The sequence below is a fragment of the Salmo trutta genome, chromosome 32 (assembly GCF_901001165.1).
Source record: "Salmo trutta chromosome 32, fSalTru1.1, whole genome shotgun sequence".
In the NCBI taxonomy this organism is placed as follows: Eukaryota; Metazoa; Chordata; class Actinopteri; order Salmoniformes; family Salmonidae; genus Salmo; species Salmo trutta.
This window is the reverse complement of record NC_042988.1, coordinates 7970923-7997529: the sequence shown is the minus strand read 5'-3', so window position 1 is coordinate 7997529 and position 26607 is coordinate 7970923. Positions and strand designations below refer to the sequence as shown.

General features: G+C 39.8%; 2 protein-coding genes and 2 long non-coding RNA genes across 5 annotated transcripts; 1 reads left to right on the top strand and 3 right to left on the bottom strand.

Moving 5' to 3' along the window:
• Positions 1-2502: 2502 nt before the first annotated feature.
• On the bottom strand, positions 2503-7908 carry LOC115170960 (interferon a3-like). Of its 2 annotated transcripts, XM_029727374.1 has the most exons (6): positions 6075-7908; positions 5814-5901; positions 5445-5519; positions 5171-5320; positions 3174-3251; positions 2503-2842 (listed from the first exon to the last, which is right to left on the bottom strand). In XM_029727374.1, the coding sequence occupies exons 2-6, from the start codon at positions 5898-5900 to the stop codon at positions 2753-2755; spliced, it is 480 nt and encodes a 159-aa protein (XP_029583234.1). In that variant the 5' UTR covers position 5901; positions 6075-7908; the 3' UTR covers positions 2503-2752. The 2 variants fall into 2 exon arrangements, with proteins under 2 accessions (XP_029583234.1, XP_029583233.1); XM_029727373.1 differs by lacking the exon at positions 6075-7908 and having other exon boundaries at positions 5814-6066.
• A 4648-nt stretch (positions 7909-12556) lies between these two features.
• LOC115170961 (uncharacterized) lies at positions 12557-13647 on the bottom strand. Its single transcript, XR_003871118.1, has 3 exons — positions 13321-13647; positions 13060-13147; positions 12557-12765 (listed from the first exon to the last, which is right to left on the bottom strand). It is a non-coding gene; the product is annotated as an uncharacterized LOC115170961 (long non-coding RNA).
• A 1336-nt stretch (positions 13648-14983) lies between these two features.
• Positions 14984-16440, bottom strand: LOC115170663 (interferon a3-like). The gene is made up of 5 exons (XM_029726908.1): positions 16291-16440; positions 16065-16136; positions 15429-15581; positions 15188-15286; positions 14984-15070 (listed from the first exon to the last, which is right to left on the bottom strand). Exons 1-5 carry the CDS (start codon positions 16438-16440, stop codon positions 14984-14986), a joined length of 561 nt encoding a protein of 186 aa, XP_029582768.1.
• Positions 16441-17872: 1432 nt separating this feature from the next.
• LOC115170962 (uncharacterized) lies at positions 17873-26107 on the top strand. The gene is made up of 3 exons (XR_003871119.1): positions 17873-18062; positions 25828-25917; positions 26037-26107. It is a non-coding gene; the product is annotated as an uncharacterized LOC115170962 (long non-coding RNA).
• Positions 26108-26607: the final 500 nt, after the last annotated feature.

Here is a 26607-nt window from a genome sequence, read left to right as displayed (position 1 = left end):
AATGCACTCCCAGGACTTCTACTTCAACAACAAATGTTGTTTTGGTTCGAAATAATCCATAGTTATATTGAAATGTTTTGTTCGTGCGTTGAAGTCACTATCCGAAGGGTGACGCGCGGGCGCATTTCGTGACAAATAATGTCAAAATATTCCATTACCGTACTTCGAAGCATGTCAAACGCTGTATAAAATCAATTTTTATGCTATTTTTCTCGTAAATAGCGATAATATTCCAACTGGGCGACGTTATATTCATTCATAGACTGAAAGAAAAACATGGAGTCGTCTAGTGCACGCGCACTCCAGTGTCATTGTTCCCTGCCTGACCACTAACAAACAGAGCTTCTGTACTTAGCCCAGAGACTGCAGAGACGTCATTCCACTTTCTGGCGCCTTCTGAGAGCCAATGGAAGCCTTAGAAAATGTCACGTTACAGCAGAGATGCTGTATTTTTGATAGAGATGCCCTAGAAAGAGAACAAATTGTCAGACAGGCCACTTCCTGTATGGAATCTTCTCAGGTTTTGGCCTGCCATATGAGTTCTGTTATACTCACAGACACCATTCAAACAGTTTTAGAAACTGTAGAGTGTTTTCTATCCAAATCTACTAATTATATGCATATTCTAGTTTCTGGGCAGGAGTAGAACCAGATTAAATCGGGTACGTTTTTCCATCCGGACGTGAAAATACTGCCCCCTATCCCAAACAGGTTAAACCCAGACTTGGAACACACACAAGTCTACTGAATAGCAGGCTAGTTATTTGAAATTAGCCACTGATTCCTTCCAATCCGCTCATTGTTGAATTTGCAGTTTCCAACTTGTTGTGTAATGTTCATGTCCAATGGCCGATGATCACTTACACGTTTTATCTATAATATCTTTTCATATGACAAGGCTTGAAAAGGTTTTGACAGTAGATTGTGAATGTGAGTCATGATGGCAAAATCAAGTTTCTGCCCCCGACTCAATGTACAGACCAATGACAATGTGGCACACGTAGCACACGTCACTCTGAGTTCAGGAGTGACATTCCACAGATTCTGAACAGATGTTGAACTGAAACCCAACTCCTATTTCCAATTCGCTATTGAACATTAGTACTCACATTTTTTTGTCCTCACATCCTCTGAGTTGTGTATTTATCTTCAAAATGTTCTTGAATTTTCAAGCTCTCCATGTAGATTTTGCGAAGATTTTGCGGAGTGTCCCAATGAGTGACAGAACACTGAGACAATCACCACCTTCCGGAGACACCTGAAACCCCACCTCTTTAAGGAATACCTGGGATAGGATAAAGTAATCCTTAACACCCCCCTAAAAGATTTAGATGCACTATTGTTCCACTGGATATCATAAGGTGAATGCACCAATTTGTAAGTCGCTCTGGATAAGAGCGTCTGCTAAATGACTTAAATGTAATGTAAATGTAACTAGAGAATATTACCAACCCCTATGCTCTGCATTCTCCGATGGCTGCCCCACCACCACAGAAAGCACTGAGCTAGGCTGAAACACCTGCATTTTGGGGCTGCCTTACTCAACAGACCATGTTTGTATGCAGCTTTATGAAGATTCTTTTTAACATTGTTTGCAAACTGATGTGTGACACGTATTAATACCAAAATAACATGCAAAACAGGCAACAACAACAAAAACAAAACTATATTTCTTGGTAAACAGGTGGGGAATGAAACAGGTGGGTCTCTTAGTACTTTACCATAAAAACGCATACACACCATTATAGATGTTAAATAACAACCTCATACCATTATACAAATGGATATACAGTATATCTACAATAACTCTATTCTATCCAGGATTTCCAAGTCTTATGAAAGTGCTGCCACATTGGCCTATATAATACACACTTTGTCTAATGTCATACAATTACTGACCTCAGTAATCCATTGAGAATTATTTGGAGGATCCCCACGACGCCACTTAAAAAGTTATATGTATATGACTAAGCTATATAAATGATTTGTTTTTATTATTTGCACTCCCTGCCTCTTTCAGGGAACTAAACTATTATGCATTAAAGGTATTGCTTGTTTTTTGTCTCTTTTTCCATTTCGTCTTTCCATGTCTTTTTTCTGATTTCTCCTCCAATCATAGTAAGACATTCAGGTGTTTAATACATTGGACAGACTTTATAAATAAACATCCACAATGTCAAGTGGGGGCTAAATGTTCCTGGTCCCCAGATTATCCTCTACTCCTCACCCAGATCTCCCCATCCCCTTCAGCCCACTGCCACAGTGTGGTTACCACACAAAAACAAACAGGAAAAACAAAAACAACAGCAACCCTCACAAAGTACAAAAACACATTCAAAATAAGTTACAGAAACAAACAAAACTACAAGCATACATAAATTTAAAGTAGAAATTATCATGTGACTGATCAGCAACAGGTTTAATGTGCATCCCCTCTGATGATTAGATAAGATATTATAAATCCACTCTCATTGGTTTCAGACAAGAACGAAATTTGGACAATTAATACAAAATACATTTTTATTCACATTTTCAATATTATTTTTTCACTGGTTTTTCAAGTAGACCGGCAATACAGTTCAGTTCAACACAGGTACAAAAGGGAAATACAAAATATAAATAATAAATTATACAAATAAAAAACAATAATTTATGGATTTAAATATAATAAATAGACTGACAGGGTCCCACATGATTGTATTCAAGCTTTATAAACTGGTAAGGGCGTAGCTTCTGAAATGATTCTGGATGATCAGTACATCTGTGCCGCAAGGATATCCAATCTTTGCAGATGACGTTTTGTCTCTTTCCTGATGAGCTCCCACGCCTGTGCACTGTAGTTCTGAAAAACACAGAACATTTGAAATATTAGTGGGGTGAACTTTCTTGGCGAAATAATGACCATGTTGTCTTGAACAACAAAGAAAGGACTGGTGCCGTATGTATTAAGCTTCTCAGAGAAGGAGTGCTGATTTAGGATCAGTTTTGTCTTTTAGATCACTATAAGGACAGAGGAGACCTGATACTAGATCAGCACTTCTCTGAGATGCTTGATACATATGTCCCCAAAACCCACTTTTTTTTAAATGAACACTGCTACTGTTTAGCCTAGCCTAGTTTATATTCATTTGATTACATGTATTAAACACGTTTCCATACGAAACCAAACTCACCATTTTTCTCAGAACATTCTTATTCAACTTCTTGAAGTAGCGTTTCAGTCTCCTCTCAGGTTTCATGGCAGGTGATACCTGTTGGACAAAATTAAACAAAACATTAGCATCATACAGATGTAGGATCTTCACTTGATCACTTTTTTTCAGAGAATTTTCCTGCACGGCAGGAAATGGAACCTTAATGTGTATTCAATGTTTGAAAAGGAGTCTAAAGATTGTAATTTCCACTTTAAAATATCAAACTTGATTTGCTATAATGAAAAATGTATCAAAGCATACAAAAAAATGTCCATTAATTATAATCCACAATAATTTACATTTCTCAGTGCTGCAGTATTATTTATGTGATGTCGCAAACTGGCTCAAAATCTGTAATAACCCATATACAGTGCGTTCGGAAAGTATTCAGACCCCTTCCCTTTTTCCACATTTTGTTAAGTTACAGCTTTACTCTAAAATGGATTAAAGAAAAATAAATCCTCATCAATCAACACATAATACCCAATAATGACAATGCAACAATAGAAACACCTTATTTACAAATGAATTCAGACCCTTTGCTATGAGACTCATAAATCACCTCAGGTGCATCCTGTTTTCATTGATCATCCTTGAGATGTTTCTACACCTTGATTGGAGTCCACCTGAGGTAAAATCAACTGATTGGACATGATTTGGAAAGGCACAAACCTGTATATTTAAGGTCCTACAGTTGACAGTGCATGTCAGAGCAAAAACCAGGCCATGAAGTTGAGGAAATTGTCCGTAGAGCTCTGAGACAAGATTGTGTCGAGGCAGAGATCTGTGAAAGGGTACCAAAATATTTCTGCAGCACTGAAGGTCCCCAAGAAAACAGTGGCCTCAATCATTCTTAAATGGAAGAAATTTGTAACCACCAAGACTCTTCCTAGAGCTGGCCGCCTGGCTAAACTGAGCAATCGGGGGAGAAAGGCCCTGGTCAGGGAGGGGACCAAGAACCCGATGGTCACTCTGACAGAGCTCCAGATTTCCTCTGTGGGGATGGGAGAGCCTTCCAGAAAGACAACCATCTCTGCAGTACTCCACCGATCAGGCCTTTAAGGTAGAGTGGCCAAACGTAAGCCACTCCTCGGTAAAAGGCACATTGCAGCCCACTTGGAGTTTGCCAAAAGGCACCTAAAGGACTCTCAGACCATGAGAAACAAGTGTCTCTGGTCTTATGAAACCTATTTGGCCTGAATGCCAAGCATCACATCTGGAGGAAACCTTGCACCATCCCTACGGTTAAGCATGGTGGTGGCAGCATCATGTTGTGGGGATGTTTTTCATTGGCAGGGACTGGGAGACTAGTCAGGATCGAGGGAAAGATGAACGGAGCAAAGTACAGAGACATCCTTGATGAAAAAATGCTCCAGAGCGCACAGGACCTCAAACTGGAGCGAAGGTTCACATTCCAACAGGACAATGACCCTAAGCATACAGCCAAGACAACGCAGGAGTGGCTTTGGGACAAGTCTCTGAATGTCCTTGAGTGGCCCAGCCAGAGCCCGGACTTGACCTGATCGAACATCACTGGAGAGACCTGAAAATAGCAGTGTAGCGACGCTCCCTATCCAACCTGACAGATGTTGAGAGGATCTGCAGAGAAGAATGGCAGAAACTCCCCAAATACAGATGTGCCAAGCTTGTAGCGTTATACCCAAGAAGACTCAAGGCTGTAATCACTGCCAAATGTGCTTCAACAAAGTACTGAGTAAAGGGTCTGAATACTTATATATTTCTGTTTTTTATTGTTAATACATTTAGCAAAAATGTCTAAAACACGGTTTTTGCTTTGTCATTATGGGGTATTGTGTGTAGATTGATGAGGGGGGAAATCTATTTAATCAATTATAGAAAAAGGCTGTAACGTAACAAAACGGAGTGAAAACCTACAGGAGGATAACTCTCCATGAACGGGGTTGGAGAGCCCTGACCTAAAGAGGGATTATACTTTAAATAGACCAATTACTTACACAGGAATTAAGGTTCTCCAATTGGCGTTCTAGAATGTTGAGGAAATCGTCCAGGTTTTTCTTGTCCCAGGTGACAGATTTCATATTCCCATCAAACAGATTTATGATTTGATAGATGGTGTCTTTCAGGAACCTGACTTTGTCCTCAACCTACACAGGAAGATATAAAAAGAAGATTAGAATAGGCTTTGGTTATGGCATCAATATAACATTGGGTCAAGACCGCCATACCAAAGCATATCAGAACATGATAAGTCATAATTCTAGTCTTTACCTCGGCATCATCTATGTGTCTGTAAAGTGATGTTGGGAAAAAGACTGGGGCATTCTGCTTTGTGATATCTCCTCCCTGGAATACAACCAATATAGTATGTTAAGTCACGTGTCAAATACTTCAAGACCAATCAAGACTGACATAAAGTATAACTTATACTGCAAGTACAGTAGGCCTAATGTAGATATACTCTCTTGATCGCTGCCATTATAGCCTTAGCGCCATTTTACTTTGTATATTCAAATATAGGTTAACAGTTTTCTAACACAGATGCTAAACATGAAACATATGACTATTTTACTTGGTTGGTTGTTTTGCTGTCCTTAATACATGCATTCAGTCTCCTCTTACAGTGTGCTGATAACTCACCATCTGGTCCAGCAGGGAAAGGTATTCTGAGCTCAAGTGACCGTAGTGGTGTCGGATCCAGTCACAGCAATGACACACGCTCTGCATACTGCAAATAATAAGACAAATACACGTCCAACTCTGCATTGTATACATTGTAAATAGTAGTTTGTTTCTCTGTTAGTTTTCCAGGTGAGTTTGAACATCTTGGCTGTGTTAAGTAGTTTTATGTGGAATTAGGAAAGAGAAAACTGTATGGAGAATTTCCCCTGATCAACCTACCGGAGGAGGGAACTTTCATTTTCCAGACTAGCACATGCAGCAGTATGAATTCCATGCCTGCTCCTTCTCCTGGACGAACAAATCACAGTAAATCTATACACATTCTCCTTGAAATCAGCTTTACATTATAGTTGAACCACAAGATAAGATTATTCCATGTAGATATCGGCTAGACTATTGCTATAGCGAGGAAAGGTTATTCGCGAGCTTTGCTTTCAACTGCTAATAACTTTGCGTGAACCGATAAAAAAAAGTCTGATAACAAAATCGTCGAAGTCGAAATAAAACCCACACTTCTTAATTAAGAAATGTAGCCATATAAGACATTCATTTAGCGGGTTTCGTTCAAAGTTAGTCCGAAATATTGTTCCGTAGTCTTCTGCTGTTGCGCTACAAATGAAAAGTGAATGGGAGACGTCGCTTCACTACCCATATCTCTCAACTTTCATTTTCACAATGACGTAACCAACTTTCACCCTACTGTTGTCTGCTGGTGATGCAACGTTGACAAGCAACGACAACATGATTTGTTGGAACTTTCTATTTGTCGTTTATTTTACAAGGGGAAAATGAAAAAGAATGTGACAAAAGTTCCTTGGTATAGGCTACGATATCAGGGATATTTTCCCTACAGTGTCAATAGTTTTGACAGGGCTCTGTGTGTGTGTGTGTGTGTCATAGTCTTTTGCACGTTTTTGAATGACTATACAAGGTCAAATCTTGGCATTGGTTTATTGCTGCCCATTTCTGTATTATATTGGGATTAATTCATAATGTACAAGGCCTGTTCAACTCTACAAAATCATATACTGTAGGGAAGTGGTCACCAAAACTGTCTGCACAGTCCTGGAGACCAGAAGGAGGAGGTGCAGGCTTTTGTTCTAACCCAGTACGAACACAGCTGTTCCATCAGGGTCTTGATAAAATTGTCAACGATTGTTTCATATTGACATGTCATGTTGTAGGCAAAAATTTCAGATGTAGCCTAATTATTCTGCTGCAGTTATTCATAAAGCGTCTCAGAGTAGGAGTGCTGATCTAGGATCAGGACCCACTCTATCCATTCATTATAATCTATGAGGCAAAACTGATCCAATATCAGCAACGCAACTCTCTGAGATACTTAATAAATACGGGCCTTGGTTTTATTTGATATAGGCTTAGTGTAGGCCTTATGTATTAAATATTTTTTTTCTATTGGAGACCAGCAATGAGGATGAATCATAAGAGTGACACTTGAAACGTGATTTCAAAAAGTTCAGAGAGCTACATTTCCCATCATATATATCATTCATTTATTGCCTATAGTTTTACAGGCATGGCAACAACATTAGCAACAGGGCTGCAGCCACAACACAGGACAACTGATAGAATCTTTGACCTTGTGGCAACGTCCAATGTGCTGAAGCGGCTGACGTCTTCATGCGTTTTAGCGCTAGTAGTGATACATGTCAATGGTGCTGAAACGTCTTATGTCACATGACGCCTGCGGTGGAAGCATTTTGGGGCTTTCCAAGCTGTTTTACACAAGTTGTGTGATGTAATCAGTTTTCCCTGAGTCTTCTCCCCAGTAATCATAGACACTTTTGCCTGAGGTATCGAATTGGTTAGGGAATATGTAGTTTGAAGAGCGTTTGCACATTGGGAAGATGTCGCCAAGATATCATAATAGAATGTTGATGTCTAGCCGACATATAAAGGATGTACAACTATAGAATTTAGAATGTGTAAGACGTCAATGAGCAAACAATGTCTAAACTGCATCATCCCAATGTACAGTTGAAGTCGGAAGATTACATACACCTTAGCCAAATACATTTAACCTCTCTGCTGCGGGACACACTATTCAACAGCCAGTGAAATAGCAGGGCGGCAAATTCTAAACAACAAAAATGTCATAATTCAAATTTCTCAAACATACAACTATTATATCCCATTGTAACCTGTTGAGGACCCCTTCGAGATAGGATCCTGTTAACTTGTTATGGATAGGGGGCAGTATTTTCACGGCCGGATAAAAAACGTACCCGATTTAATCTGGTTATTACTCCTGCCCAGAAACTGGAATATGCATATAATTAGTAGCTTTGGATAGAAAACACTCCAAAGTTTCTAAAACTGTTTGAATGGTGTCTGTGAGTATAACAGAACTCAAATGGCAGGCCAAAACCTGAGAAGATTCTGTACAGGAAGTACCCTGTCTGACCATTTCTTGGCCTTCTTTGTCATCTCTATCCAAAACAAAGGATCTCTGCTGTAAAGTGACACTTTCTAAGGCTCCCATAGCCTCTCAGAAGGCGCCAGAACGTTGAATGATGACTTTGCTGCCCATGGCTGAAAAACAGTAGCGCATTTGGATAGTGGTCGATCTGAGAACAATGAGACGGGTGTGCGCGTGCATGTGAAGAGTCCATTTTAGATTATCAGTCTTTGAACGAAAACAACGACTCCCGGTCGGAATATTATCGCTATTTTACGAGAAAAATCGCATAAAAATTTATTTTAAACAGCGTTTGACCTGCTTCGAAGTACGGTAATGGAATATTTTGAAATGTTTTGTCACGATACGCGTCCGCGCTTCACCCTCGTTACCCTTCGGATAGTGTCTTGAACGCACAAACAAAACGCCGCTATTTGGATATAACTATGGATTATTTGGAACCAAACCAACATTTGTTGTTGAAGTAGAAGTCCTGGGAGTGCATTCTGACGAAGAACAGCAAAGGTAATCCAATTTTTCTTATAGTAAATCTGAGTTTGGTGAGTACCAAACTTGGTGGGTGTCAAAATAGCTAGCCCGTGATGGCGAGCTATCTACTCAGAATATTGCAAAATGTGCTTTCACCGAAAAGCTATTTTAAAATCGGACACCACGATTGCATAAAGGAGTTCTGTATCTATAATTCTTAAAATAATTGTTATGTTTTTTGTGAGCGTTTATCGTGAGTAATTTAGTAAATTCAACAGAAGTGTTTGGTGGGAATGCTGGTTCTGAACGTCACATGCTAATGTAAAAAGCTGGTTTTTGATATAAATATGAACTTGATTGAACAAAACATGCATGTATTGTATAACATGATGTCCTAGGAGTGTCATCTGATGAAGATCATCAAAGGTTAGTGCTGCATTTAGCTGTGGTTTTGTTTTTTGTGACATTATATGCTAGTTTGAAAAATGGGTGTGTGATTATTTCTGGCTGGGTACTCTCTTGACATAATCTAATGTTTTGCTTTCGTTGTAAAGCCTTTTTGAAATCGGACAGTGTGGTTAGATAAAGGAGAGTCTTGTCTTTAAAATGCTGTAAAATAGTCATATGTTTGAAAAATGGAAGTTTTCGGATTTTCAAGGAGTTGTATTTCGCGCCACGCCCAATCATTGGATATTGGAGCGGTGTTCTGCTAGCGGAACGTCTAGATGTAAGAGGTTAATGGGATCGTTTGACAAAATAGCATGTCGCAAAATTCAAAACAACAAAAATCTAATAATTTCAATTTCTCAAACATACGACTATTTTACACCATTTTAAAGATACACTTCTCGTTAATGCAACCACATTGTCCGATTTCAAAAAGGCTTTACAGCGAAAGGAAAGCATTACATTATGTTAGGACACCACCTAAACAAGAAAAGCCACACAGCCATTTTCCTAGCAAGGAGAGGCGTCACAAAAACCCGAAATACAGCTAAAATTAAGCACTAATCTTTGACGATCTTCATCAGATGACACTCATAGGACATCATGTTACACAATACATGTATGTTTTGTTTGATCAAGTTCATATTTATATCCAAAAACAGCATTTTACATTGGCGCGTGATGTTCAGAAAATGTTTAGCCTCCAAAACTCCCGGTAAATGAGCACAATGAGCACACATATTACAGAAATACTCATCATAAACGTTGACAAATTATGGAACAATTATTTTAAGAATTATAGATATACTTCTTTTTAATGCAACCGCTGTGTCAGATTACAAAATAACTTTACAGAGAATGCACATTGTTCAATATTCTGAGTACATAGCTCAAACCATCAATGCAAACTATACAGTTATCCACGAAGTCATAGCGTCAACAAAACTCTAAAATAGTGTTAGAAATCTTTTCTAACACTATTTTAGGACGGTCGGGCCACTCTGGCGGACCCGGAGGACAGGCGGGCCACTCTGGCAGACCCGGAGGACAGGCGGGCCACTCTGGCAGACCCGGAGGACGGTCGGGCCACTCTGGCGGACCCGGAGGACAGTCGGGACACTCTGGCGGACCCGGAGGACAGGCGGGCCACTCTGGCGGACCCGGAGGACAGGCGGGCCACTCTGGCGGACCCGGAGGACAGGCGGGCCACTCTGGCGGACCCGGAGGACAGGCGGGCCACTCTGGCAGACCAAGAGGACAGGCGAGCCACTCTGGCAGACCCGGAGGACAGGCGGGCCACTCTGGCAAACCCGGAGGACAGGCGGGCCACTCTGGCAGACCCGGAGGACAGGCGGGCCACTCTGGCAGACCCGGAGGACAGGCGGGCCACTCTGGCAGACTCGGGCAGTCGGGCAACTCTGGCAGACCCGGGCAGTCGTGCCACTCTGGCAGACCCGGGCAGTCGGGCCACTCTGGCAGACCCGGGCAGTCGGGCCACTCGGGCTGACCCTGGCAGTCGGGCCACTCGGGCTGACCCTGGCAGACGGACCGCTCTGGTGACTCTTGACTGGCGGACAGCTCTGGTGACTCTTGACTGGCGAGGCTGGGCTGACGCACTAGACGCCTGATTCGTGGGGCTGGTACCGGACGTGCCAGCCTGGAGACACGCACCTCCATGCTAGTGCGTATAGCGGGAAACACCGGACCTTAGAGGCGCACTGGCGGTCTTGACCGCAGGGTTGGCATCACCCCTTCCGGCTCGATGCTCACTTCGCCCTGGCACATGCGGGGCGCTGGTACTGTGCCTACAAGCCTGAAAATCCCAGGCCTCACCACAGCCACAACCCCAAAGCACGGGACCTGTCCAGTCTGTCTCTGCCCTACAAGGGTACGGGGAGCTGGCCTGGGGCTCCCATCTCGCCCCGCCAAACAGCCCTTGTGCCCCCCCAAAAAAAATCTTGGGGCTGCCTCTCGAGTTTACTAAACTCTTCCATAGCCCTGGAAACGCTCCTCCTTATCTCTGCCCACGTCCATCCTTCCTCCTCGTTCCTCTGCTGCTTGGTCCTGGTTTGGTGGGTAATTCTGTCACAACTGTCGTCATGGAGAGAAGAAGTGGACCAAAATGCAGCAGAGTTAGTGTTCGTCATCTTGAATTTAATAGAAAGAACACTATAACAAAAACAAACTGAGAAAACCGACAGCCAACAGTCCTGTCAGGTGCAACCACACTAAACAAGAAACAATTACCCACAACCCCAAAGAAAAACACACACTCCTATATAGGACTCCCAATCAAAGGCAACTCAACACACCTGCCTTCAATTGGGAATCCTAATCACCAACACAACCATTCACACACACAAAAACCCTGCCACATGCTGACCAAAACTAATCCAATTGCTCCCTCTGCTGGTCAGGATGTGACACACTTCCACAAGAAATGTTCATTTGTTCGATAAAGTCCATCATTTATGTCCAAATACCTCCGTTTTGTTGGCACGTCCAGAACACTATTCCAAAGGCACGAGGCGGGGGCGCAAATAAATAGACGAAAAGCTCAAAAGTTCCATTACCGTTTGTAGAAAGATGTCAAACAATGTTTACAATCAATCTTTAGGGTATTTTTAACGTAAAAATGAAATAATTTTCCAACCGGACAATAGCGTATTCATTCCAGAAGAAAAAAAGGAACGGCGCGCTCGCGGGCTCGCTAATCACCAAGTCCCTTGTCCTCAGACAGGCCACTGATTGACTGAGCTCCTATTTTCTGCCCAGTAACAGGAGAAGGATGAAAAAACTTTCTGAAGGCTGTTGGCAGCCAATGGAAGCCTTAGGAAGTGCAACATGACCCCTTAGACACTGTAGTTTCGATAGGGATTCAAAAGAAGAACTACAATTCTCAGATTTCCCACTTCCTGGTTGGATTTCTCTCAGGTTTTTACTTGCTATATGAGTACTGTTATACTCACAGACATCATTCAAACAGTTTTAGAAACTTCAGAGTATTTATCCAAATCTACTAATAATATCCATATCCTACCTTCTGAGTCTGAGTAGGAGGCAGTTTAATTTGGGCACATTTTTTTCATCCAAACGTGAAAATACTGCCCCCTATCCCTAAGAGGTTTTAATCCATACATTGGCGTGTGATGTTCAGAACATGTTTTCCCACCAAAAACTTCCAGTGAATTTACAAAAATACTCATCATAAACGTTGACAAAATACATAACAATTATTTTAAGAATTACAGATGCAGAACTCCTTTATGCAATCGCTGTGTCAGATTTTAAAATAGCTTTTCGGCGAAAGCACATTTTTCAATATTCTGAGTACATAGCTCAGCTATTTTGACAGTTCATCCAGCCGAGAAAATACTGCCCCCTATCCCAAACAAGTTTTAAGGCATCCATATAACATTGGGTCAAGACCGCCATTCCAAAGTACATCAGAACATGATAAGACAAAATTCTAGTTTTTTCCTCGGCATCATCTATGTGTCTGTAAAGTGATGTTGGGAAAAAGACTGGGGCATCCTGCTTTGTGATATCTCCTCCCTGGAAAACAACCAATATAGTACGTTAAGTCACGTGTCAAAAACTTCAAGACCAATCAAGACAGACATAAAGTATAACTTATACTGCAAGTACAGTAGGCCTAATGTAGATATACTCTCTTGATCGCTGTCATTATAGCCTTAGCGCCCTTTTACTATGTATATTCAAATATAGGTTAACAGTTTTCTAACACAGATGCTAAACATGAAACATATGACTATTTTACTTGGTTGGTTGTTTTGCTGTCCTTAATACATGCATTCAGTCTCCTCTTACAGTGTGCTGATAACTCACCATCTGGTCCAGCAGGGAAAGGTATTCTGAGCTCAAGTGACCGTAGTGGTGTCGGATCCAGTCACAGCAATGACACACGCTCTGCATACTGCAAATAATAAGACAAATACACGTCCAACTCTGCATTGTATACATTGTAAATAGCAGTTTGTTTCGCTGTTAGTTTTCCAGATGAGTTTGAACATCTTGGCTGTGTTAAGTAGTTTTATGTGGAATTAGGAAAGAGAAAACTGTATGGAGAATTTCCCCTGATCAACCTACCGGAGGAGGGAACTTTCATTTTCCAGACTAGCACATGCAGCAGTATGAATTCCATGCCTGCTCCTTCTCCTGGACGAACAAATCACAGTAAATCTATACACATTCTCCTTTAAATCAGCTTTACATTATAGTTGAACCACAAGATAAGATTATTCCATGTAGATATCGGCTAGACTATTACTATAGCGAGGAAAGACTATTCGCGAGCTTTGCTTTCAACTGCTAATAACTTCGCGTGAACCGATAAAATAAGTCTGATAACAAAATCGTCGAAGTCAAAATAAAACCCAGTTGCAAATTCATAAAAAATAGTCATTCTATCCACATACTGTCCATAATGTCAATACATCCCAACACACACACACACACACACACAAGTAGTGTTTTCTTTGCAGCAATTCGACTGTGAAGGACTGATTCAGGCTGTCTCCCCTGAACACTTGATGTTGAGATGTGTCTGTTTCTTGAACTCTGTGAAGCATTTATTTGGGCTACAATTTCTGAAGCTGGTAGCGCTAATGAACTTATTCTCTGCAGCAGAAGAAACTCTGGGTCTTCCTTTCCTGTGTCTGTCCTCATGAGAGCCAGTTTCATCATTGCGCTTGATGGTTTTTGCGACTGCACTTGAAGAAACGATCAAAGTTCTAGAAATTTCCCGCATTGACTGACATTCATGTCTTAAAGTAATGATGGACTGTCATTTCTCTTTGCTTATTTGAGCTTTTCCTGCATAATATGGACTTTGTCTTTTAGCAAATAGTGCTATCTTCAGTATACCACCCCTACCTTGTCACAACACAACTGATTGGCTCAAACGCATTAAGAAGGAAAGAAATTCCACAAATTAACTTTTAACATGGATCACCTGTTAAATTAAATGCATTCCAGGTGACTACCTCCTGAGGCTGGTTCAGAGAATGCCAAGAGTGTGCAAAGCTGTCAAGGCAAAGGGTGGATACTTTAAAGAAATATAAATTATATTTTGATTTGTTAACACTTTTTTTGGTTACTACATGATACCATATGTGTTATTTCATAGTTTTGATGTCTTCACTATTATTCTACAATGTAGAAAGTTGTCAAAAATATAAGCCCTTAGGAGTGTCCAAACTTTTGACTGGTACTCTATATATATATACTCTGGACTCCGACATATTTCTATCTTTCTTATGTCCATTCTTTTACTTTTAGATTTGTGTGTATTGTTGTGTATTGTCAGATATTACTGCAGTGGTAGAGCTAGAAATACAAGCATATCGCTAAACCCGTTAAAACATCTGCTAAATGTGTGTATGCGGTAAATTACAATTTATGTGATTAAAAACGATTACAGCTGTATAGGACACATTTATTTAATGAAAATATATTTCATTAGTACAATAACAAAAAATTAATATCAGGTTGCATTAAATAAATACAGTATGCAATGGCCTTCATAACAGCAACAACAACAAAAAATGCACGAAAACATTGTTACATTAGGATATGTATAGCCCAAGTCAATCACATAATCAGTATAAAAAATGATTTACTCCACAGAGTTGTGAATACATTACTACACAATAAATAGATACGTCCAAATAGAAAAAAGTAAACGTGTAAATAAATAGTTGAATAAATACATACATAAATAAACAATATGTACACAACACACACATAACGCTCATTGGCTACTTAATGTTGTGTCTAGTCTTTGTAGGTGTGCCAGCACCACTGTCCTGATGTCTTCCCAGCCGCTTGCGCTGTATTCCTGCATAAATGAAATACACTTGTTAAGATTTGAGAATAGACACATGTTGTATCATCATATAAATACATACAGATTTGGTGAATGTACTCTCTTTGTAAGATAAATGGATCAACCTACCTCGCGTTTCAAGTAATTTTTCAGGAACTTGAAGTGAAGGCTCATCTTTTTGTTCACTCTTTTGACATATTTTGATAGTCTACTTTTCATAGACTTTACCTGTTAGAACAAAATACAAATAATTCATTTAATATTATGATTTGATTAACATGTAACCACTTATATTATAATCTAGTAGGATAGTATAATGTTTTTCCTTTTTGCATTAATGTTTAAGAGGTGAAAATCACAAATGACATACGCATTGGTCCAGCTCCGAGGTCTGTCGATAGAGGTCATTCATAAACTTGTCAACTCCTTTCTGGTCCCAGGCGGTGGACTCATATTTACCACTGCTGTACAATTTCTTTATAGCGTTCAGAGTATGCGAAATGAAGGCCATCTGTTCCTCAGCCTAGAAGAAGAGTGAATTGTATTAGTATATGCCTTGTGAATTGAGGGCAAATATCAGAAAATTATAGCAAATTGCATATTCGTTATAACCTAATTATATACAGTGCATTCGGGAAGTATTCAGAATCCTTCACTATCTGCACATTTTGTTACGTTACAGCCTCATTTTGAAATTGAATAAATATGATTTCTCTCATCAATCTACACACAATAACCCATAATGACCAAGCCAAAACATGTTTTTACACATTTTTGCTAATTTATTCAAAACAAAAAACAGTTTTTGCTTTACCATTATGGGGTATTGTGTGTAGATTGATGATGATTATTTATTTATTTGTAACCAATTTTAGAAATGATCTGTAACGTAACAAAATGTGGAAAAGGTGAAAGGGTCTGAATACTTTCCGAATTCAGTGTTTATTCCAATCTCAGAAAGAAAGCTTATGGATAGAACAAAACCTTTTTTATGCATATTTCTTACCTTGAAATTATTGACTTGTCTGTATTGTTTGTCAGGGAAAGTGATCTGAGGATCTCGAGAGACTTCATGACCCTGAGATGCCAAAAATGTAAACAAAAATTGCATTATTATTACTGTAGCAAAAGGAGTCAGGTAATTTAAATGAATCGTAGCAGCTCATGAAATGTTGAAAAGATGACAAGAGCTCAATGACCAGGAAGTGAATAAACATGACACTATATCCTACCATTTTCTGAAGCATCGTTATGGTGTTGTTGCTGAACACTTGGAACATGCTCGGAGACCGAGGCAGTGTCCTCATCCACGTGCATCCGATGGTTTTATTCCAGGTGCAAATCGTCATGACCAAGCACATCCAAAAGCTGATTGAACCCATTTTAGCGTAGATAAACTGTAGTTCTCGTTCTGTCCGCAATCAACGTTAATGCCCTTCCGAAAGACAGCCTACTTCGTCTAATTCCGACAAAAGTAAGTCTTCCGCAACGGATAAAGAGATAACGTGTTCTTCCTGACTGATCAATTTCTAGAATACACAAGTTCTGCCATGCTCCAACCTGTGTCGATCCTTTATACAAAGAGTCTGCAAGGTATTCCAAAAGTGAAAGGTGGAAGTTCCCTTACACTTTCATACCTGAGTGTTGTTTTACGTCTGGAGAAAATGCAGGGAAAGGACAGGTGCATCGCTCGAAGAATTGTTACATCTTGAGTTATTTGCTGTTTTATCTTGAAATATTGGCCTTTCAACCAGGATATTTTTTATAAAAAATAAACATGTGAATCCATCGGACTATGGCCTAAATAAATATCACCATATAGAAACATTTTTGTTTTTCTTTTCACTTCGAAAACCACAGTATTTAATGTTTGAAAACGCAACACCTTTTCATTTGTACACAGCAACTTTGGTGTCAACTACGTTGTAACCACCTGCTTAAAGGGTAATTGTGGTTTGTGGACCCCAACTGCTTATGTAAGATATAGATCAACCTTGTATGGGTTGTATGAATTACACACTCAACATGACTTTATAACGTTTTAGAAACAGGTTTGGGTGGTCTGAAATATGTTGGTAGACACCCTTCTATATGCTCCCGGATTTCAGAAAAAGACACTGCTATCCTATGAAGTGCACAGACAGTATAGACCTTGGGAATACTGCTTCAATTGGAGCCTATATTGCGGGGGCTTTTGAATCTGGGCCTATAGACATGTGTGTGTAAGATAGGTCTTTCACGTAGATCATCTGTCAAAGTATTCAATATTCTTGTCTTTAATGGACTTGTAAATACATATTTTATTTATTCATCCAGTTATGTAAGTTAATGGGACCTCTGCAACTATTACCTTTCCTCTCCAGAGACTGAAGAGTAGAGGCTTGGTTTGAAGAGCGATTGGTATAGTCCATTGAACTAATATTCAAATGATTATAATAATTATGTTGCATAATATCCAGTATTGTCACATCCTGACCAGTGAAAGAGGTCATTTGCCATAGTAGAGTGGTCAGGGCGTGGCGTTTGTTTTTTTTAGGTATTTTGGGTTTTCTGTTTCTATGTGGGTTTGTTCTAGTTATCATTTTCTATGTGTTGGTTTTCATGTTCGGCCGGGGATATGGTTTCCAATCAGAGGCAGGTGTCTTTCGTTGTCTCTGATTGGAAGCAATACTTAGGCAGCCTGTTTTTCCTTTGGGGCTGTGGGTAGTTGTTTTCCGTTTTAGTCTTTGTACCTGACGGGACTGTGTTGGTCGTTTTTGTTATTTTGTCAAGTGTCATCATTAAAAGATTGAAAATGAGCACTATCCACGCTGCATCTTGGTCTCCATTTCACGACCCCTGTGACAGAACTACCCACCACCAACGGACCAAGCAGCGTGCATTCTCGGGGAGGAAGAGCAGGACCCAGCAGTATGGTTCTGAGGAGTGGACCTGGGAGGAGATCTTAGATGGGGCAGGACCCTGGACAAGCGTCTTGGTCTCCATTTCATGACCCCTGTGACAAGTATGTACTTTGTATTATTAATAACTATACGAATAAACTATTTTACAGTAATATGATGCCACAGTCATATGATTTACTGTCTAGAAGTGTATTCTAAAGGCGTTTATTGTTTTTCATTGAAGATTATGTTGCAATGGAATTATGCGGAGTAATTTTACATTTAGGATAACATTTCATGGAGAAATTCGTCTTCATTCATCGGTTGATTCACATCACACATTTTTATATAAAATATATAAAAATATTTATATAAAATATATTGTATAAAATATAAGCTGTGTGTGTGGTGTGTGTGTTTGTTAAAATATTATACACACTCTTAGAAAAGGGTTCTATATAGAACCTTCAGGGGTGCCATATATGAAGCAATTAATAAAACCCTTTTTGGTTCAATCTAGAACCTTTTTTCCTAAGAGTGCGTGGTAATTTGCGGCAACATGGAGGAATAACATAAACACATATGAGTGTCATAATTAATATATTTAACAAAATTACTTATAAAACATGCTTTAATAAACTTTTATGCAAAATGTAAGTACAATATGCTACCATGACACGTGTTTTCTTGGCATTTTTTTTTTTTATTTCTTCTGAAAATGTCTCAGGATGCCGTCTATTTCAACTCTCAAGGCCTCCCGTGCGCACTAACTGATTTTTCTTTAGACAGGCATAGATCAGGTGAGGTTAATAAATAATCCCTAACTCCTTAATATTTTGAGTATGGTAATTCATCTCTGGATCGTGTATAATAGCAACCAGACACTGCAAATATATCGCCATCCTTCCTAAATGAGCTGTGGGAGTGAATGGAAACTCAGGAATGTCACTCTGAGGCTAAAGATGATTTTAAAATAGCTACAGTGTGTATTGGCTGAGCTGATAGAAGACTCTGCATGGATCAACACCATTGCATTCACTCCACATTACAGGCCTGAATGACAAAGGGAAAATATGTAAACCTATTAAAAAATAACTCATTCTAAAACATCCATTCGGGTTGCAACATGGCTGTTAAGTAATATTGCAAGACAACATGACAAATTAATTAACTTTTGTGCCTAAATAAATTTCCCTCATTAAAATGCAAATCATTTTATAACATTTTTGACATGCGTTTTTCTGGATTTTTTTGTTGTTATTCTGTCTCTCACTGTTAAAATAAACCTACCATTTAAAATTAAAGACTGATCATTTCTTTGTAAGTGGGCAAACGTACAAAATCAGCAGGGGATCAAATACTTTTTTCCCCCACTGTAAGTCCCGCTATGCCCTCAGACGAACCATCATACAAGCAAAGCGTCAGTACAGGATTAAGATTGAATCCTACTACACCGGCTCTGACGCTCGTCGGATGTGGCAGGGCTTGAAAACTATTATGGACAACAGAGGGAAACCCAGACCCGAGATGCCCAGTGACGAACTAAATGCCTTTTATGCTGCTTCGAGGCAAGCAACACCGAAGCATGTACTAGAGCACCAGCTGTTCTGGATGACTGTGTGATAATGCTCTCGGTAGCCGATGTGAGCAAGACCTTTAAACAGGTCAACATTCACAAAGCCGCAGGGCCAGACGGATTACCAGGACAGGTACTCAAAGCATGCGCGGAACAACTGGTAAGTGTCTTCAATGACATTTTCAACCTCTCCCTGACCGAGTGTGTAATAGCTACATGTTTCAAGTAGATCACCATAGTCCCTGTGCCCAAGGAAGCGAAGGTAACCTGCCTAAATGATTACCGCCCCGTAGCACTCACGTCGGGAGCCATGAAGTGCTTTGAACGGCTGGTCATGTCTCACATCTCGCATCCTCCCAGATACTCTAGACCCACTCCAATACGCATATCGCCCCAACAGATCCACAGATGACGCAATCTCAATCGCACTCCACACTGCTCTTTCCCACCTACAAAAAAGGACACCTATGTGAGAATGCTATTCACTGACTACAGCTCAGCGTTCAACACCATAGTGCCCACGAAGCTCATCACTAAGCTAAGGACCCTGGGACTAAACACCTCCCTCCGCACCTCCCTCCGCAACTGGATCCTGGACTTCCTGATGGGCCTCCCCCAGGTGGTAAGAGTAGGCAACAAAACGTCTGTCACGCTGATCCTCAACACTGGGGCCCCTCAGGGGTGTGTACTTAGTCCCCTGCTGTACTCCCTGTTCACCCAAAAACTGCGTGGCCAAACACGACTCCAACACCAATATTAAGTTTGCTGATGACACAAAGTGGTTGGCCTGATCACCGACAACGATGAGACAGCCTATAGGGAGGAGGTCGGAGAACTGGCAGTGTGGTGCCAAGACAATAACCTCTCCCTCAATGTGAGCAAGACAAAGGGCTGATCATGGACTACAGGAAAAGGTGGGCCAAGCAGGCTCCCATTAACATCTACGGGGCTGCAGTGGAGCGGGTGGACAGTTTCAAATTCCTTGGTGTCCACATCACCAGCAAACTATCATGTTTAAAACACTCAAAGACAGTCCTGAGAAGGGTACGACAAAACCTTTTCCCCCTCAAGAGACTGAAAAGATTTGGCATGGGTCCACAGAACCTCAAATGTCTACAGCTGCACCATCGAGAGCATTCTGACCGGTTGCATCACCGCCTGGTATGGCAACTGCTCGTTATCTAACCATAAGGCGCTACAGAGAGTAGTTGGTACGGCCCAGTACATCCCTGGGGCAAAGCTTCCTGCCGTCCGAGACCTATATGATAATAGGCACTGTCAGAGGAAAGCCCATAAAATTGTCCGAGACTCCAGTCACTCAAGTCATCGACTGCTTTCTCTGCTACCGGACAGCAAGTGGAACCAGAGCGCCAAGTCTAGGACCAAAAGGCTCCTTAACAGCTTCTACCCCCAAGCCATAAGACTGCTGAACAATTAATCAAATGGCCACCGTGCTATTTACATTGACACCCCCTCCTCCATTTGTTTTGTACACTGCTGCTACTCTCTGTTTAATATCTATGCATAGTCACTTCAGACCTACCTACATGTACACATTACTTCAACTAACCTGTACCCCTGGTACCAGTACCCCCTTATTGTTGTTTTATTGTGTTGCTTTTAATAATTTTTTACTTTTGTTTATTTGGTAAATATCTTCTTAACTCTTCTTGAACTGCACTGTTGGTTAAAGGACTTGTAAGTAAGCATTTCACGGTAAGGTCTACGCTTGTTGTATTCTGTGCATGTGACAAATAAAGTTTGATTTGAAATATCATACCCCATCTCCAGAAAGTGCAAACCTCGGCAGTTACTGTAATGCTGAGAGGTTAGCATGTCATGGGGGTATGATATTTGTGCGTCTTTAACTTTCTCACTAATCATTATTCACGATTCATTCAGGATTGCTGTAATCCTGTCAGATCCGGTCTGTTTGTTTGCCATGGTGCTGAAAGGTCTACTTCTCTTGCCTCCACTGCGGACGCATTTTAAAGGTTTCCCAGCCATTTTACACAGGTTGTGTGATATCATCAGTGAGTCTTCAAGTTAAGACACAACAACACTGTGTGGCATTATCACGACTAAGGACATTTTTATTAGGCCTATATGTAAATATGTTAGATTGAAATAGATTTCAGCTGTTAGAGGTCACATTTATTTAATTAAAATGTATTTAATCCTTATAATAAATACAGTATACAATGGCCTTCATAAATACAAAAATCACTGCATGAAAACATTGTTACATTTTCTACAGCCTAAAAATACCTAGCACATAATTCATTATTCAGTATAAAATGTGTTTTACTTCGCAGAGTTGTGAATACACATAATAAATAAATAAAACATATATAATAAATAGTTGAAAAAATAGACGTATAAATAAATCATCTCTACACACACACGAGGCTCATTGGTTAGTCAATTGGTATCGTGACTAGTCTTAGCATGTGTGACATCACCACGTTCCTTATGTCTTCCCAGCCGCTTGCGCTGTATTCCTGCATGAACGAAACGCACATGTAATATTTTAGAATAGACACATGTTGTGTCAACACATATGAATATATCCCTACTTGGTGAATGTACTCTCTTGGTAAGACTAATTGACCTACCTCGCGTTCCAAGTAATTCTTCAGGATTTTGAAGTGAAGGCTCATATATTTGTTCACTCTTTTGACAGATGTTGATAGTCCAGGTTTTATAGTCTTTACCTGTTGGAACAAAATATAAAGTAATTCATGTTATATTATGATTCGTTTAAATCACATTATATGGCAATCTAAAATTATAGGATAATGTTTGCCTTGTTGCATTAATGTTAAGAGAAAATCACAAATCACATAGACTTACGCATTGGTCCAGCTCCGAGGTCTGGCGATGCAGGCCAATCATAAACTCGTCAACTACTTTCTGGTCCCAGGCGGTGGAATCATATTTACCACTGCTGTACAATTTCTCTATAGCGTTCAGAGTTTGCGAAATGAAGACAATCCGGCCGTTATCCTAGAAGAGTGATTTGTATTAGTACATGCCTTATGAATATCAGAAAAGTATAGAAAATTGCGTATTCGTTAAAAACTAATTATATGGCCTACACTCTTAGAAAAAACGTTGAACCAAAACCTTTTTTAAAATAGTGTAGTCTATGCATATATCTTACCGTGAAATTATCGACTTGTCTGTATTGCTCGTTAGGGAAAGTGTTCTGAGATTTCCGAGAGACCACATGACCCTGTGATGCCAAAAAATAGAAACAAATGATTGCAATATTATTATTGTATACATATAGGAGTAACTGAATCAAATGAAACACAGCAGCACATGAAATGTTGAACAGATGACAACTGCTCAATGACCAGGAACAACTAAATAAACATGACCCTATATCCTACCATTTTCTGAAGCATCGTTATGGTGCTGTTGCTGAGCATTTGGAACATGCTCGGAGACCGAGGCAGTGTCCTCATCCACCTGCAACCGATGGTTTTATTCCAGGTGCAAATCGTCAGGATCAAGCACATCCAAAAGCTTATTGAACCCATTTTATCGTAGGTCTACTGTAGTTCTGTCTGTTCACTATCAACCGAGGTGCAAAATTAGGCACACTTCAGAAAGACAGCCTATACTTTGTAGAATTCCTAAAAAGAAGACGTTGTCCTCAAAGGATAAAGAGATAAAGTGTTCTTCCTGATCGATCCACTTCTCGAAATCCAGAGTTCTGTCATGCTCCAATCTGTGTCGATATTTTATACAAAGATGTTGAACGGTGTTCCGAAAGTGAAAGGTGGAAGTCCCAGTAGACAGGCGCTTTCATACCTGACAGTATATCTTTCGGCCTGGAGACAACGCACGGAAAGGACAGGTGCATCTCTCGAAGACTTGTTAAAACCTTAACTCATTTCTTATTTTATTCTGAAATATTGGATTACCAACCAGGAACATGTTTGAGATGAAAAACATTTACTTGTGAATCCATTTTAGTCAGACGACAGCTTCAATTAATATGCATTTATTTGCAAACATTTCGTTGTCCTTTCACTTCGGAAACAAAAGCGTTTAAATCTCGTCTTCGCAATCGCAACACCTTTTTCATTTACACCCGGAAACTATGGTATCCAACTACGTTGAAACCATTTCTGGACCTCAACTTCCTATTTAAAGATACATTTCAACGTTGTATGGGTTACATCAATTAAACACTCAACATTAGTTTATTTCGTTTTAGAATCGGGTTTAAGTGGCCTGATTTATTTTGGTAGACCCGCTCCTTTATTCTCCCGGTTTTCAGAATAAGACGCTCGTAGCCTATGCAGCTCACAGGCAGTATAGACCTTGACATAAGTGCTTACCTTGACATAAGTGCTTAAATTGGAGCCTTTTGAATCTGGGCCTACAGGCACTTGTGAGTAAAATATAGGTCTATCACATAGATCATTTGTCAAAGTATTCCATATTGGTGTGTTTTTATTGGACTTTTATTGGACTTCTATCCAGATATGTGTGTTGATGTTACCTCTACATCTGTTGTCTTTCCACTATAGAGACTGAAGAGTAACAGCATGAGTAATACAGGTTAGCATTGCTATACTCCATTGAACTAACATTCAAACAACATTAATATCAATATCCATGTGATTACATGACTAAAAATAGTATAAATAATCACAATTGTGTACCAATTTACAGTTTAACAAATGAAACATAACCAAGAACGTACACATTCCGAATAGGTCATATTTTGTGGAGCAAGAAGGTCTTTGAGCTCCCTGAGTTTGATGGAATTCCATTTCACAAGTGTTAGGTTTTGTTGGAAGAGCTCGCTGGCTAGTTGAAACGCAAGTCTCAGTGTCCAAAGCTTTTCCCCCTCCTGTAATCACAATAACACCCCGTGTAACCATGTGATTGAACAAGACTAACACAGAAATTGTATCCACTCATGATCTCCTGAGCATCACCTCTAATGAAAGCGTTGGACGTTGGACCCTTAACCTTTCCGCCTCTGGGATACAGCCTCTTGGTCTCCTCTCCTACACCACACACAAAATACACCACATCTCAATAAAACTACTGAATATATGAATGAATCAAACTTCAATAATCTATTTTTAAACTAGAATAAATAACTTGTGATATCACAGTATATATGCTACAGCCAATATTCAGAGCCATATTTCTAAATATGTCTCTGCCTATATGGTCAATTTGTAACAGGTTAAAGAAATTGACGGACCATGGAAAGATCATTGAGGGTCTGGCGAGTTTGAGAAAGATAATACATTTGCTCCTTTTGGTCACTGCATTTAGCATACACAACCGGGTAAAGAACAATTACACACAGAAGATGTACCACAAAGGACAAGTTAAGAGTGGCCATGTGTCCGGTGAGTTGATAAATCCCTGAACACTACTTCTAAACGTTGGGCTACCTGCCCTACCTTCATAGCCTCCCTCATTGATATGCCATGGATGAGGTAATATGTAAAACAAGGAAAGTTCAAGTGGGGAAAGTGAAAGAGCATTGAAAATTCCATTCCTTCACCTTGCATAGCTGTTGACGACATTTTGCGTTCTTGTCTTCTGTGTGCAGATACACAAGGCCCTTCAAGCAATGTACTTTCAATACAGTAGCCTATCTATTTTTGTAGTTCAATGTTATATTTATCGAGTAGGCTTGATAGCCTACGGTACAAGCGTTTAAAGGCATACTTTTTCTATCCTCTCCCAAGGGATGGAACGTGTAACTAATTGCATAGCTACTCTGTTACAGAAAGAAGAACACGATGATAATAGTTGGACTCCACACAGCTGCTCCACTGCAGTTATCTTAATGTACTACATGTAGCCCACATGGCATTTCATTATTTGTTGTAAAACAAAGTGACATTGGAATATAAAAAGGCAAATCAAACAATTTCTTGTGGACCTGATTTATTATTAAGAGCTAGATACAATGTCATGAAGGTGTTTTATTACAGTTTCTACAGGCCAAATAAAATAACATGAACAATGACGCTCAGTGCTCACTGTCAGCGAGCTGCTATACAGATTAAAGTCCTTTGTTATTTTGTATAACTGCACGTGGGACAGGGTCATGACTAGAAGGGATCCAGCTCTGGCCAAATTAACGTCAGATTTGACTTTTCGTAGGAGATTAACCCGAAATTACGCAGCAGGTTAGGATAATTATCGTAGCAGGTTAGGATTATTAGGTTAACTGTAACTTGTTACACAATTATGATTATTTATACTATTATTATTCATGTAATCACGTGGATATTGATATTAATGTTTGTTGTTTACAACTTCAGGTCAGAGACATGTGTCTGCGTCAAAACCTTCTGATTGGTGATATGGTTAAGAACTACTTCAAACAGGTGGACGACTTTCTTTCACGTGAGGTAAAGCATCTCATAGGTTGCATTTTATTGAGAGGGAGGAGTGGGCCTAGTCTATACCTATGGTGTATAATGTATTCTTTTCACCTATTACATATTTGTTTGTCGTTTTTGTATTTCAGCGTTTCAGCTTGTGCTCATGGGAGGTCGTGAGAGCTGAAATGGGGAGCACTCTGAGGGATTTTTTTTACAAGAAATAAAAAATGCCAAGAAAATGACTTAGTTCATTTTTGCAAAACGTGTAATTTTGTTGAAAAAATTAAATGTGCCACTTTAAGCTTTATTTATTTGTTTATGTTATTTCTCCGTGTTGCAACTAATTTCCATGTAGGTTATAGTATTAAAATAAAGATACAAACACGCCTTACGTTGGTTGAAATTGTGTTCGCAATTTTGTAAAATTCTGTGGTGTGATGCATCCTTGAAATACAACGACTTTTTCATTTAAATGTTTTCCTAAATGAGATGTTATTCCTACTAACAATTACTTATCAACACCATCTTCAATGAAAAACAATAAACTCCTTTACAATACTCTGAATTCCAGCCATACTTTCCCGCCCTTTAAGACATCATCATATCACTGTAAAACATTGTTGATTCGGATAGTTATTAATTCTATCAAGTACACATTTACTGGATACCATGCAGCATAATTATAACTCCACATTCTGAATGTTAGTTCAATGGAGT